The 15,035-nt window shown below is 44.0% G+C and overlaps 1 protein-coding gene and 1 pseudogene across 1 annotated transcript in view; both read right to left on the bottom strand.

Annotated features, from left to right (window-relative positions):
- Window positions 1-4,301: 4,301 nt before the first annotated feature.
- Window positions 4,302-5,181, bottom strand: LOC142472373 (uncharacterized; annotated as a pseudogene).
- A 98-nt stretch (window positions 5,182-5,279) lies between these two features.
- LOC142467639 (uncharacterized) overlaps window positions 5,280-15,035 on the bottom strand; it is a 98,834-nt gene continuing 89,078 nt past the window's right edge. The window contains exon 5 of the mRNA XM_075573602.1: window positions 5,280-9,367. Within this exon, the coding sequence (XP_075429717.1) occupies window positions 7,200-9,367 (2,168 nt within the window). The 3' untranslated portion in view covers window positions 5,280-7,199. The remainder of the gene's footprint in view (window positions 9,368-15,035) is intronic.

Here is a 15,035-nt window from a genome sequence, read left to right as displayed (position 1 = left end):
TTGGGGGAAAAACTGTTCAGGCCCTTGTAGATTCGGGATCTGGGGAAACTCTGGTCTTCCAGGAACTGTTACCACCTAACGTGTGTTCTTTTGACTCCCCATGGAGTATAGAATGTATACACGGCGATGTAAAATGCTATCCGATGGCCAAAATCCGGCTACAGGTAAAAGGTCAGGAGGCCTACCTCGAAGTAGGAGTCGCTCATTGGCTCCCTTCCCCTGTTTCTTTTCGTACCTAATGGTTCCAGCCCCTCACGAGGAGCCTTATTCTATGGCTCAGGAGAACCCTTGCAAACTGTTCCCCTTCTCGGCAGACTTTTTTCCCAGTAGACACTGGGTTCAAAAGACTCGGAAGCAAAGACGCTCTGACAAACAGGACTGGTTGCAGAAATCTGGGTCTCAAGGTGACTATTCTAGTAGTCAGAGGTCACAAGTGATGGCTGGGGATGCCCAGAGGGAGGGGGATATGGGCCCTGGAGATTTACCAGATCTATACCTCCCTGATTTTCACCAGAGGCAAAGGGAAGACCCAGTCCTTGCTAAACAGTATGATAAGGTGGTAAAAATTGATGAGCAGATTTTGAATGCACAGGGGGTGATAGTATTCCCCCATTTTGAATTATCAAATTATATCCTGTATAGGGTGAATAGGCAGACAAAAACAGGGAAGGTCACCAGACAGATATTGGTTCCCAAGACGTTTGTTAAATCTGTGTTCACTCTAGCCCATACTGTCCTGGGCAGGGATAAAACATTGGACTGTATTTCGTCCCGATTCTATTGGCCAGGGATGCATAGTGATATTGCAAAGTTATGTGCGGCATGTCCGAAGTGCCAGCTAACTAGTCCGAAGGGACAAAAACCAGCCCCTTTGGTTCCTCTACCCTTGGTGTCAGTTCCCTTTGAGAGGATTGGGGTAGACTTGGTAGGACCTCTAGAACCTTCTGCGAAAGTACACAAGTTTATTCTTGTAATAGTTGACTATGCAACAAGATATCCTGAGGCATTCCCCCTGAGAACAGCAACGGCGAAGCAAGTAGCCAACAAGTTGTTGGAGCTATTCTCCCAGGTTGGACTTCCCCAGGTTATATTGACAGACCAAGGTACACATTTTATGGCTAAACTGATGCAGGATGTCTTAAAATTACTAGAGGTCAAGTCTGTTCGGACATCGGTCTACCATCCACAGACTGAAGAATTGGTGGAAAGATTTAACCGAACTCTAAAAGGGATGCTGAGGAAATTTGTAGATTCAGAGAAGAGAGCCTGGGATGAACTTCTCCCTTTTCTGCTGTTTGCAGTGCGGGAAGTTCCCCAGGCCGCCACAGGATTCTCTCCATTTGAACTGCTGTATGGCCGCCAACCCCGGGGTATCCTAGACCTCCTAAAGGAGTCCTGGGAGGAACAGCGGTCCCCTTCTAAGAATACCCTGCAATATGTACTAGACCTTAGGAAGCGCCTAGATGTGGTCGGCCATTTTGCTAGGGAGAATCTTAGATCAGCCCAGGACAGTCAGGAGAGACATTACAATCAGAATGCTCGCATGAGTGTTTCACCCGGGAGACCAGGTGATGTTATTATTACCCAGTTGCGAGAGTAAACTCCTGGCCAAATGGCAGGGCCCATTCGAAGTACTCCGCTGCACGGGTGATGTGGATTACGATATCGCTCAACCAGGGTCCAGGAAGGGTAAACAAATTTACCATGTGAACTTGCTGAAACCCTGGAAGATGCAGCGGTCACTATTCATCCACCCAGTGAAGGAGGAAACAGACTTGGGTCCTCAAACCCCACGGGAGAACATCGTGGGTGATGATAAAATCCCAATGGGTAAACAGTTGTCCTCTGAACAAAAAGGGGACTTGTTAGCAATAGTGACACAATTACATGATGTTTTTTCTGATTTACCAGGGCAAACTAACTTAATTTCACATACGATCGAGACAGTACCGGGGGTAAAAATACGTTCCCGTCCTTATAGGTTGCCTGAAAGTCGTAGGGCTCTGGTAGAGAAGGAGGTACAAGAAATGTTACACTTAGGAGTGATTGAGGAATCATGCAGTGAGTGGTGTAGTCCACTAGTTATGGTCCCTAAACCCGATGGGAAGGTAAGAATTTGTGTGGACCTCCGAAAGGTCAATGCGGTATCCAAGTTTGACGCATATCCGATGCCAAAGGTGGACGAGTTAATTGATGCCCTTGGTAACGCGGAATATATATCCATGCTGGACTTAACAAAAGGATACTGGCAAATACCCTTAGAGGAAAAGTCCAAGTGCAAAACAGCCTTTGCCACTCCCATGGGTTTATACCAGTTTGTGACAATGCCATTTGGACTGCATGGAGCCCCAGCCACGTTTCAGAGACTAATGGATAAGGTGCTGAGACCCCATAGGACTTATGCCGCAGGCTACCTAGATTACATTGTCATTTATAATAAACACTGGCGGGCCCATCTAAATAGGCTGAAAGCGGTCCTCAAATCTCTAAGAGAGGCAGGGCACACAGCCAACCCTAAGAAATGTGCATTGGGTAAGGCGGAAACCAAATACTTAGGGTATGCAGTGGGAGGTGGAAAAGTAAGGCCACTAGGCGACAAGGTAGTTGCCCTGAAAGAAGTTCCGACTCCCCAAACAAAAACGCAGGTACGCTCTCTGCTGGGTTTAGCAGGATACTACCGGCGGTTCATCCCCAACTACTCGGAAGTGGCAGCCCCTTTAACGGACCTCACAAAAAAAGTGTGCCCCTACACAAGTGGTATGGTCAAATAAGTGTCAGAGAGCCTTTGAGGACATAAAAAGGTGTCTATCAGAGGGTCCCGTCCTTAGAAACCCAGACTTCAACAGGCCTTTTGTAGTGCAAACGGATGCATCAGAGATAGGGCTAGGGGCAGTGTTGTCACAACAGTTTGAGGGAGTTGAACACCCTATCTTTTCCTGAGTAGGAAATTGTTCCCGAGGGAAAAAAACTACTCAGTGATTGAGAAGGAGTGCCTCGCAGTAAAGTGGGCAATCGAGGCTTTAAGGCATTACCTGGCAGGAGTCCATTTTACTCTGGTGACGTACCATGCTTCACTAAAGTGGTTAAATAATATGAAAGATTCCAATGCTAGATTAACTAGGTGGTATATGGCCCTCCAACCCTTCTCATTTCAGATTCAGCACAGGCCGGGAATAGGGAACGCAAATGCTGATTTCTTTTGTAGAGAAGGGGTGGATGGTCGGGCTTCAGCCGTGCATAGCCCCAGCCACACACTAACAGGGGAGGAATGTGACAGGATAAATAAAAGCCACCAGCTCTATGCCTGGCAGACATATGTTTAGTCTGCAGTGCAGCAGTGATGAGGTTAACTTCAGCTGGGAAGCTCATGGCAATTAGTTGGATCCCAGCTGCCTAATCAAGGTGTGTTAAAAACCCCAGTATGTGCACACATGCAGCCTAGCTGGTCAGAAGACAGGAGTGAGTTACTGATATAAGGTCTGTTTGCAAAGTACATGTTTTTTTATGACCTGTGGTGTCCTGCATGCTGAAGAGAAACTGCTTTGTTTGCCATGCTGAAGATAAGCTATTTTCTTTTGTCTGCTGAAAAGAAGCTATTTTGTTTTGTGTGCTGTATGTTTTAAGGCTAAATAAATAAGCCTTGTCAAGAGACCCCGCGTGTGTAGTTGCATGTACCCTGCAACAGTACCATATGAAGACTTTCAAACGTATTTTCTGAAAATCATCTCTCCATTTCACTAGTGCGTCTTTTTCTCATGATCACTGTGCTGTAGTCATTGAAAATAGCAATCTTATCTTTCCTGTAGTGTAGAGGTTTTGCCTTACTTGCTGACTGCAATATAAATTCCGTATATTTGTATCTCAGGAGATGAAATAATATAGGCTTTTGTCTATCTGGTTTGTGACTTTGATTTAGGATCCAGAGTGCCGTGCATTCTTTACAATTCCATCTCTGGATTGAGTCATAGAGGAGAGGAAGGGGTTGAGAGGCTCGTGGGAGGCTCGGATGTGGTGAGATAACCAGAAGGATTCTTTTTAGCTACAGCATGTGAAAGTCATGGTACTTACAAAGCCACAACCCTCCTTTCTCTGATAAACACATCCAAATCCTCTCTGCAAAACCCACTCCCTCCTCCCGCTCTGCCAGATACACCACTACTCCTCTCTCTGCCAGAACTCCCCCACATAACTTTCTGAAGCCAGAAGATCAAAATACCATGGTAAAAAATAATGGTAATTATTAAATTACTGGCCATTTTTATTTCCACAGTATTGCTGTGCTATTGGTATATTGCCCAACCCTACTCTGAACAAGAAACGTATTTCTCACCTGTATAAATCCTGTAGTGGGTGAGAAGGCTGCTCTTTTTTGAAAAGCTTTTTCCACACTGTACATATGAAAGGTTTCTCCCTTGTGTGAATCCTCTGGTGATTGAGGAGGTCACATTTGTATGTAAAGCTTTTACCACATTCTGTACATATGAAAGGTTTCTCCCCTTTGTGAAACCTCTTGTGTTTGCAGAGCTGGCTCTTAGTTCTGAATTTTTCCCCACACTCTGTACATGTGAAGGGTTTCTCCCCTGTATGAATCCTCTGGTGATTGAAGAGGTTGCTCTTATATAAAAAGTTTTTACCACACTCTGTGCATGTGAAAGGTTTCACCCCTGTGTGAATCTTCTCATGTTTGCATAGCTGGCTCCAAGTAATGAATTGTTTCCCACACACTGTACATGTGAAAGACTTCACACCTGTGTGAATCTTCTAATGATCACGTAGGTGACTCCGGGTATGGAATTGTTTCCCACACTCTGCACATGTGAAAGGTCTCACCCCTGTGTGAAACTTCTCGTGGTTGCAGAGGTAGCTCTGAGTACTGAATTCTTTCCCAAACTCTGTACATGTGAAAGGTTTCTCCCCTGTATGAATTATCTTGTGTTTGAGGAGGTTGCTCTTCCAGGAAAAGCTTTTCCCACACTCTGTACATGTGAAAGGTTTCTCCTCTGTATGATGAATCCTCTCATGTTCGAGGAGGTTGTTCGCAGTACTGAATTGTTTCCCAAATTCTGTATATGTTAAAGGTTTCTCTCCTGTATGTATCCTCTGGTGTTGGCTGAGGTTGCCCTTGTATGAAAAACTTTTACCACACCCTTTACATATGAAAGGTTTCTCCCCTGTATGTATGTCACGGTGAGATTATGGCAGGCTGTATAATGTCACATAAATATATATAACAGATGATATATATTTATCACTGGGTCTGAACTGAAACGAGTCTTAGATATAATAAAGTGATTTTATTCCTTAGGATAGGTGAACACACGGATAATACAGTAACAGACAAGAAGTACACTTACTTTGGGGTTGGGGAATGAGAAGTATATAGCATAGCAATTCTCTCGCAATCAGGTAGCCATCAGATGATAAATTGAAGACAAAATGAAGACCGAATGAAGACTAACCAAGGATATATGGGGAACAGCAGTTTATATACCATTTGTCCCTCTATCCTTAACCTGAAGTACCTGTGATTGGTGGTCAATTATCTCCAGCCAATCTTTGATGGGGGAACACATTTTAGGACAGGCCCCCCTGCTAGCTGGCACATGCGCAGTAGAACTCTGGGGTCTCATTTCTGTAGCCCCCCACAGGCAAATGGAATGCCAGCCAGTCTACCCATCTGGCTCTCTAGCAAGATAACCTTTGTTGGAAGGTGATAACTGGGACACTTAGAGACTGCTCTGGTTTGAGCCTCCTCCGCCCTTAAATCATCAGGGAGGGTGACAAGACCCTTTGAACAACACTTAAATCCTAGACATTGGGGCGCCTCTTGGGCCATCTGCTATCCTGGTAGACAAAGGAATTTCCTCTGAGTCTTTGTCCATACCTTGGGACACAGTATTAAACATAAAACATAAACGTATTAAAATATCCGGTTCTATTGGGTCTAGCAGAACCAAACTTCCCAGTTCTCATGGCCAGAACTGGGACACCATATGGTCCAAAAAGCGACTTGCTACGACCTATGGAACCGGAGTTACACAAATGCACATTAAATCATTTTTCATTTTAATACCAAAATCTCCGCTAAAAAAGAAATCTCAGCTTTTCACTAAATCCCCATTGAAAACAACGGGCTTCTCCGCCATAGACTTTCAATGGTAAATTGCCGCCATTGAGATCAATGGGGATTCTCCGCCATTGAAGTCTATAGGAAAAGTCCCGAATCTTCAAGGGGGTCCATACTCCGTCGGGTTGGTCCAGGAGAGTCAAGGATGGTTCTGCAGTGATGCCGGAGCAGTGACTGCAGACACCCGAAACCTTGATCAGCTGGACCCTCCGGAACCGGAGATATGGAGTACCAAAATACAGCATTTCACACTCAGTCATTTTTCTGAGCCGTTTCTGCCGCCGCCGGCAAAGCCTATGGCGCGACCCGTTCTCCTCGGTTCGACCCTTATCGGGGGTCCAGGATTTGGGGACCCGGTTGTGGTCGAGTGGGGGGGACGCCTAGGAACTAGGGACAAAAATAATTTTATTCCTAGGGGCCCTAGAACTGTTTATTCCCACGCCACTTGACGTTGACCTTGACTTGAAAGTGATCAAAGCTCTCCTATTGAAAATTTATCCGCTTTGCGGTTTGCGGTCTGGACGGCAGCCAACTTGTTCTTCGAAAGTTACCTCGAGGAACCGCCATTGAAGTCGATGGGCCCATTGACTTTCAATGGGAAACCGCCGCTCTCCCTCTCGTCACCTGCTGGTCTTTACAGGAAACAGGACTAAAACAACAAGATTCTCCATAAGAATGCATGGAGCTCTAATGGCGACCAATGGGGACCTGCAAAATGGTGCCTGCGGGAAAAATTCACAAAGAGCTATAATCATTAAAGGACTATTAACCCTAGTGCTCCCGGATGGATTCTAGTGTGTGTGTGATGCAGACACTGAGTAAACCAGACATTACAATGGAACAGGGGAACAGGGGAATACACATGTACATGTCATTACAGGGGTTAAATCACTGTTCTGGGTCTTAGCCCACTTAACCCTTTGACTCCCAGGTGAGGTCAGGGGATGGCCAAATGGGGTGTAACCCCTTTAATCCTGGGCCACCCCTTTCTCCCTCTACAATGTATCCTCTGGTGGTTGATGAGGTTGCCTTTCAGTGAAAAGCGTTTCGCACACACTGCACAGGTGAAATGTTACTTCCCTGTATGAATCCTCTCGTGATTGCGGAGTTGGCTCTGAGTACTGAATTGTTTTCCACACTCTGTACATGTAAAAAGTTTCTTCCCTGTATGAATCCTCAGGTGTGTGAGAAAGTTTCTCTTCCATGAAAAGCTTTTCTCACACTCTGTACATGTGAAAGGTTTCTCCCTTGTGTGAATCATCTCGTGATCACCGAGTTGGCTCTGAGTACTGAATTGTTTTCCACACTCTGTACATGTGAAAGGTTTATCCCCTGTGTGAATCCTCTGGTGACTGAGGAGGTTACACTTCTGTGAAAAGCTTTTCCCACACTCTGTACATGTGAAAGGTTTCTCCCCTGTGTGAATCTTCTTGTGATTGCAGAGCTGGCTCTGAGAACTGAATTGTTTCCCACACTCTGTACATGTGAAAGGTTTCTCCCCTGTGTGAATCCTCTGGTGCCCGAGGAGCCTACATTTGTGTGAAAAGCTTTTCCCACACTCTGTGCATGTGAAAGGTTTCTCACCTGTGTGAATCCTCTTATGTTCGCAGAGTTGGCTGTGACAAATGAATTGTTTCCCACACTCTGTACATGTGAAGGGTTTCTCCCCTGTATGAATGCTCCGGTGATTGAAGAGGTTGCTCTTATATAAAAAGCTTTTCCCACACTCTGTGCACGTGAAAGGTTTCTCCCCTGTGTGAATCTTCTTGTGCTGGCAGAGGTGGCTCTGAGTATTGAATTGTTTCCCACACTCTGTGCATGTGAAAGGTTTCACTCCTGTGTGAATCTTCTCATGTCTGCATAGCTTGCTCCGAGTAATGAATTGTTTCCCACATACTGTACATGTGAAAGACTTCACACCTGTGTGAATCTTCTCATGATCGCGTAGGTGACTCTGGGTAAGGAATTGTTTCCCACACTCTGTACATGTGAAGGGTTTCTCCCCTGTATGAATGCTCCAGTGAATGAAGAGGTTGCTCTTATATAAAAAGCTTTTCCCACACTCTGTGCATGTGAAAGGTTTCTCCCCTGTGTGAATCTTCTTGTGCTGGCAGAGCTGGCTCTGAGTATTGAATTGTTTCCCACACTCTGTGCATGTGAAAGGTTTCACTCCTGTGTGAATCTTCTCATGTCTGCATAGCTTGCTCCGAGTAATGAATTGTTTCCCACATACTGTACATGTGAAAGACTTCACACCTGTGTGAATCTTCTCATGATCGCGTAGGTGACTCTGGGTAAGGAATTGTTTCCCACACTCTGTGCATGTGAAAGGTTTCACTCCTGTGTGAATCTTCTCATGTCTGCATAGCTTGCTCCGAGTAATGAATTGTTTCCCACATACTGTACATGTGAAAGACTTCACACCTGTGTGAATCTTCTCATGATCGCGTAGGTGACTCTGGGTAAGGAATTGTTTCCCACACTCTGTACATGTGAAGGGTTTCTCCCCTGTATGAATGTTACGGTGATTGAAGAGGTTGCTCTTATATAAAAAGCTTTTCCCACACTCTGTGCATGTGAAAGGTTTCTCCCCTGTGTGAATCTTCTTGTGCTGGCAGAGGTGGCTCTGAGTATTGAATTGTTTCCCACACTCTGTGCATGTGAAAGGTTTCACTCCTGTGTGAATCTTCTCATGTCTGCATAGCTTGCTCCGAGTAATGAATTGTTTCCCACATACTGTACATGTGAAAGACTTCACACCTGTGTGAATCTTCTCATGATCGCGTAGGTGACTCTGGGTAAGGAATTGTTTCCCACACTCTGTACATGTGAAAGGTTTCTCCACTGTATGAATCCTCTGATGTGAAAGGAGTTTTCGCTTCAATGAAAAACTTTTCCCACAGTCTGTGCAGGTAAAGGGTTGCTCACTAGTGTGGACACAGATGTGTGTGAGCAGATCCCTATCCAGTGAGAAACTTTTCCCACACTTACAACAGACAAAAAGCTGAGTACCGAAGCTTATTCTTGAATGTCTCTCATATCTTTTATTTGATCCACTCTTCGAGTCAGTCTGTGCTGTGTGCTGTACAAGGCCTGTAAATTCACCATCATGTGGCTCTGGTTCCTGGCACGTGTCCAACATGTGGCAGGAATCCTTCATTTTTGGCACTTCTGGGCTGCGAGGAGTCAACCAGCTTCTGGACATAGAGCTCCAGTTCTGCTCCTCATTCAGGCAGTTCTCTAAGAGAAGTAAACAAAAAGACAAAACTCAAATGTTTTCAACCTGTAAATCACATTACTGAAAGCAAATTAATAATAAAATATACTTTGCAGAATTTACTTTATCACTAAACAAAAATTTTGTGGTGATTCGTAAAGACCTGAAATTTGTTTTTGGCAGCTCATACAATGAATTATTTTTGATACATATATAATAATTTGTATTTATTATTGTATTGATTATCTAAATGTACATGTATATCCTCCACTTCATTATTAACATTGACATTGTTTATGAAAAGTAAAGTGAAGGAACTTGTGGTCTATCACAGCGGTGGGCAAACTGGGGAGCAGGCTATGTGGCGAAACCTGGGGGCGGGCAGAGCAGCTGAAGCTCTGTGCTGTTGCTCCTTGTGCTTGGAGCAGGGGTGTGGCTTCTCAATGCACACAGACACAAGCCCTCCTTCTCTTCCTGTCTGTTTACTCGGTCCAGTGTTCAGCAGTGTGGGGGACTGGAGCATGCAGTACAGTATTAGTACTTTCACCTGGGGGAGGGGGGAGTGTGTTGTGATATGAGTGTGTGTTGTGTCTGTGTTGGTTGTGATATGAGTGTGTGTGTTGGTTGTGATTGAATGTGTGGTGTGTGTTGTGATTGTGTGTGTGTATGTTGCTTGTGATTGTCTGTGTATTGTGAATGAGTGTGTGTTGTGTGTGTCTGTGTTGGTTGTGATTGAGTGTGTGTGGTGTGTGTTGTGATATGAGTGTGTGGTGTCCTGAAACTCAAATCGGCATGAAGTTCCAGACGCCACCACTCCCTTCTCTCCGGAGGACTTGAAATCTCTTGACCGGGACTTAGCTCAAAACATCCTGGAACTAAAATCGGCTTGATATCCAAGCCGTGACTGCTACGTTCAATTTTGAGAACAGAGAGGCGAAAAGTCGGACTTAGAAAATATTTAGTCTTGGTTTTTCTGAAGCCGGTGCATTGCTATTATTCGTGCAAGAGCATCTTTTGGTACATTCAAATATCCCGCTGCAAGTTTGGCACTTAGAATCTGATGCGCGGATTGGCTGAGGGAATCTTATAGTATTTCATTCATGAAATACTACAGCCAATTACAGAATGGGAACTTTCTTACAAGCCAATCAGAGCAAAGCCTGTCCTGGGAAGCAGGGCAAGCGGGGATTCTGAATCTGCCAAGGGCATGCACAAATTTGCCACATTAGTCACTTGCTAATCATATGTCACCTGCTGGGTAGGGTTCCTCCAAGTTTGATGGGGAAAATGGTAGTCCGGACAACTTCCATTCATCTCAGGACGCGGGTACTTGATCCCTGCCCTGCCACCCAAATGGCTTTCACACCTGGCAACTGGGACGCGGAAGGGGTTAACCAGGCTCATGAATAAAGATAAAGCCCGCTTGGTTACCCCTGAACCTTGTGTTAGGGTCTTAGAGTGTCAGCTCTGGGACCCAGATGTCGAAAATGCATTGCTGAGACTGTGTGCCACTTTTGTGACATTAAAGATTTATTTGTCTTTTGCCTTTCTGGGGGTGCTGGGACCGGGGGATCTCTAGGCTGTAAGTTTCAGGGTGGGTTTGTCGGAGAAAGTCTTTACAGAATGTGTCTATGTATCGGGGTTCCAGAGTAATGTGATACCCCAAAAGTTGTATCTGGGAATTGATTGAGATTCTCGGATACAGCCAAGCACATTACTCCACCAAACGCTGACTCTCAAAGTGCTATTACGACTCCCTGCCAGGATCCCTGCTGCAGCATCATCCAGACAAGGTAAATGGGTAAGAAGGGGTTAAACTATATCTGCAGCTATACACGGAGTCCCTAGTGTAGCAGGGGTTCTCCATTATAGGACAGGTACCCAGATACATGCCTAGGTATCCTGAACCTGGTAGAGGGGTTCAGGGGATGCTCCAGCTAGGTGATAAAGCTGAGCATGTTTGCAGTGTGTAAAAGTTATAGGAGAAAAGGGAGGTGTACTAGCTGATTAGTTTCAAAATAAGCAAATAAATGTGTTAAATAGTCTTAATACATATAACTCAGCTACAGGCGCTCATCAACAAGCAAAATAAATGTAAGTATGTCCCTGGGTTGACCTTAAAGTGGTTTAAATACAACCTTAAAGTCCAAACGTGAACAATTGCAGTCCAGAACCAGTCCAGAGCAAGAGAGTTCCAGGAGGGTGCTGCTTTCTCAGTTGGAAGTGCTAACCCAGCACTTCAATTGAAACTACAAAGGATGAGAAGAACAGAAAGCGCAAACTTCCTGGTGCAAATAACGTTTTTTACTTAATAAATGAGACAAACAAATAACAACAATACACTCACAAACATCCGGTAAAATTGAGCAGTATGTGGTAATCCACAGATCCGTGCTGGAGATGTGTAGAGCTGTCTTCACGTGGGGATACTATGCCAGTTGCTACAGCGCATCCGCTGCCTGCTTTTGCTCTTCCAGTATCAGGAGTCTACTTCCGTATCACGTGACACCTCCCTGGTGCTTCACCACATCACCTCCTCCTCCTTAAGGCGTCGCAGTACCTCGGCAATTCAGGGATGATCTCACCACAGCCCGGACCAACAAGTCAGTCCGCTCCCTGCCTTCTCCCTCACGGCGTTCAGCTCTGCAATACTCTTCAGTCACGAACTCCCTTGCACCATACAAGTCACCCTACGCGTTTCGAGGCGTGGCCTCTTCATCAGGGATGTGACTTGCTATGGTGACGTGCTTCCTTATATACTCAGTATGTACAAGGTTCATCTTAAGGCTTGCTGCCTCCCCCTACTGGTAAACATCCCAAAACACTGCTTGATGTCCATAGTAACTCTAAAAAACATTGCCATAACATATCAATGATATTGGGGTTAATACATATGAATTCCCTGTAGGTCAGAACACTAACAGGCAGAACACTATGCACAGTTACATGGCCCTATCAATAGTAATATACCATAACCATAAAAATATAAAAAATATTAAAACATATTGTAATTAAGAGATCTCAATACACTATAGCTTAGATTCCGATATATGAAATATTATTCATATTACTCACACAGCAAAAATAATACATAAAATAGAAAAACAACTTATAATATATACTTACAGATTAAATTTACCATTACAAAAACAATATAAAAAACCACCTAAAATGCACAATCTTTAATGTAAATCCTCTCACCCTACTAAAATAGAATGAGTATTAACTCCCCCTAACATAAAAATGAGACTAAGTCTACCTCTTCATTGAGACCTTCCGGTGAAAGTGTACCTAGTTCATGAATCCAGAAGGTTTCCCTTTGACGTAACCTAAGGAATTTATCACCCCCCTTAGGGCCCAACTCAACAATCTCTATCCCTATAACACGTAAACTACTTGGATCCATATTATACCTATTTTTAAAGTGTCTGGAAAATCCATGCGTAAGAACACCTTTTAAAATGTTCCCTCTATGCTCTAAAAAGCGCTGTTTAAGAGGACGTTTGGTTCTCCCAACATACTTGAGTCCACAGCCACAGGACAAAATGTACACTACAAACCTACTGTTACAGTTGATAAAATTCTTAATCGTATATGTTTTGTTACTCCTATCTGATGTAAAGGTCTTTTGTCTATCCACAGTGTATTTGCATGTCAAACACCGGCCCCCACATCTATAAAACCCTTTGATACATCCATTACTTATACTCTTCTGTTGGTTAGTATCAGATTGATTCCTGAGCAGTGATGGTGCTAATATATTGTTAAAAGAATCAGCTTTTCTGTAGACTACTCTTGGCTTTTCAGTAATTGCCTTTTTCAAAATAGGGTCACATTGCAGAATCCCCCAATGTTATGCCACTATTTGATTGATCCGACTTGAGGCCCCATTAAATTTTGTAATGAATAACACCTCTTTATTCATATTATTGACTATATCCCTATTCTGTTTTTGACTTATTAGAGTTTGAGACCTCTCCTGTTCTAAGGCCCTCTTGTATGCTTTTTCTATAATTGGCTCTTGATGCCCTTTCTGTAACAGTTTATTTTTCAAAATCTTTGATTCTTGAACAATTCCTCCTCAATCTTTGGAATCTTTGGAATTGTCCAAAAGGTATATTCCTAATCCACTGTCGGTGATGATTACTAGTGGCTTCTAAGTATTTGTTGCAGTCTACTTCTTTGTAAAATGTCCTTGTTTAGATACTCATATCTTCAGTAATAAAAAGAATTAAATCTAAAAATGAGATACTGATTGCGTCAGAGTTATAAGTACATTTTAAATTAAAAGGATTCTTATTCATATATCCCATAAAACATATTAAATCTTCTGTATTGCCCTGCCAAATTATTAAAATATCATCTATAAAATGATAAAAGATACTTGGAATGCTATCTTAGATAGTTGTTTAATGGCCCTAATGAAATTGCTCATTGGCTACCGAGGTAAAGAATTGGCAAAATTAAAAATTGAGATTGATGGACATTATGCTAATTTAATCTATTTTGAATCAGATGACAATTTTTGTAATTTTGGTGAAATTTTGAATGGTAGGATTGACAATTTTGAGGATAATTTAATTAATAATAAGCAAAAGAAATTTCTAAGGGATAAACAGGACTACCTAAGCGGGAAACAACATAATTGGGTGACAAAGGGACCCAATCAGAAAGTGATGGAGACTGTTCCCCCTAAAATCCCTGGTAAGGAAGTAGGGAAAACGCAAGTATCTAAAAGCGGTAATAATAAGCTACATCAGTCAACAAATGATAAAACTCGTAATCAAAGAAGTATAGGGGAGAGACCAGGAAGGTCATTAAAAGATGCAACGATTGAGGGACTTCCGGTGACGTCATCCAAGATGGTGGGTTAGTCAGGGAGCTCCAAGAACCCTCGAGAATAAAACGGATAAAAAGCTCTTTTCCCCCCTACAATACCACCAGAGATTAACTTACAAAGAAGCCTAAACCACGCAGCATGTCGCAAAAAGCAAAAGCGCAAGCTCCTAAGGGCGTACCGAAGTTCTTTCAACCGCAGCAGAAGCGCGGATCAGAAAGCATGCAGGGAGCCCAAGATGGCGTCGGACACCACGCGGCCGCATCCCCGCAAAGGGACAGAGACCAGCCCGCTGAAGAACCGACCCTGGAAAGGGAAATAACGCGCACCTACCTAGAAGAGCTGCTATCGAGCATGCACGACAGGATCCACAAAACCCTCCAGCAGGATCTAAAGGAGATGGTGTCGGGCTTAAAGGAGGAGCTGGGAAGCCTTACACAAAGAACGGAGGACCTAGAAGATAGGCTGGAAGAATCCCTACAGGCCCAAGCCGCGGCAGACGACGAAATTATGCGCCTGGGAGAAGAAATCAGGTTCCTGAAAGATGGAATGGAGGACCAGGAGTACCGGGACCGGAGACAGAATCTACAGATTCGGAATGTCCCGGAAACGGTTCTCCCTGAACTAATAAAGCCTTACCTGGTAGACCTTTTCAGCACGATCTGCACGGGCCTTGACGGAAGGGATCTGGAAATAGACCGCGCACACCGCGCACTGGGTCCTCGATCAAACGAACCAAAAAGAAGAAGAGACATTATAGTACGTCTCCATAGCTATTCCACAAAGGAGAAAGTAATGGCGGCGAACAGAGAAACTAATAATCTAACATTCCAGAACGAGCCTGTGCAAATATT

Source organism: Ascaphus truei, chromosome 1, assembly GCF_040206685.1.
Source record: "Ascaphus truei isolate aAscTru1 chromosome 1, aAscTru1.hap1, whole genome shotgun sequence".
In the NCBI taxonomy this organism is placed as follows: Eukaryota; Metazoa; Chordata; class Amphibia; order Anura; family Ascaphidae; genus Ascaphus; species Ascaphus truei.
This window is presented reverse-complemented; position numbering and strand designations above follow the sequence as displayed.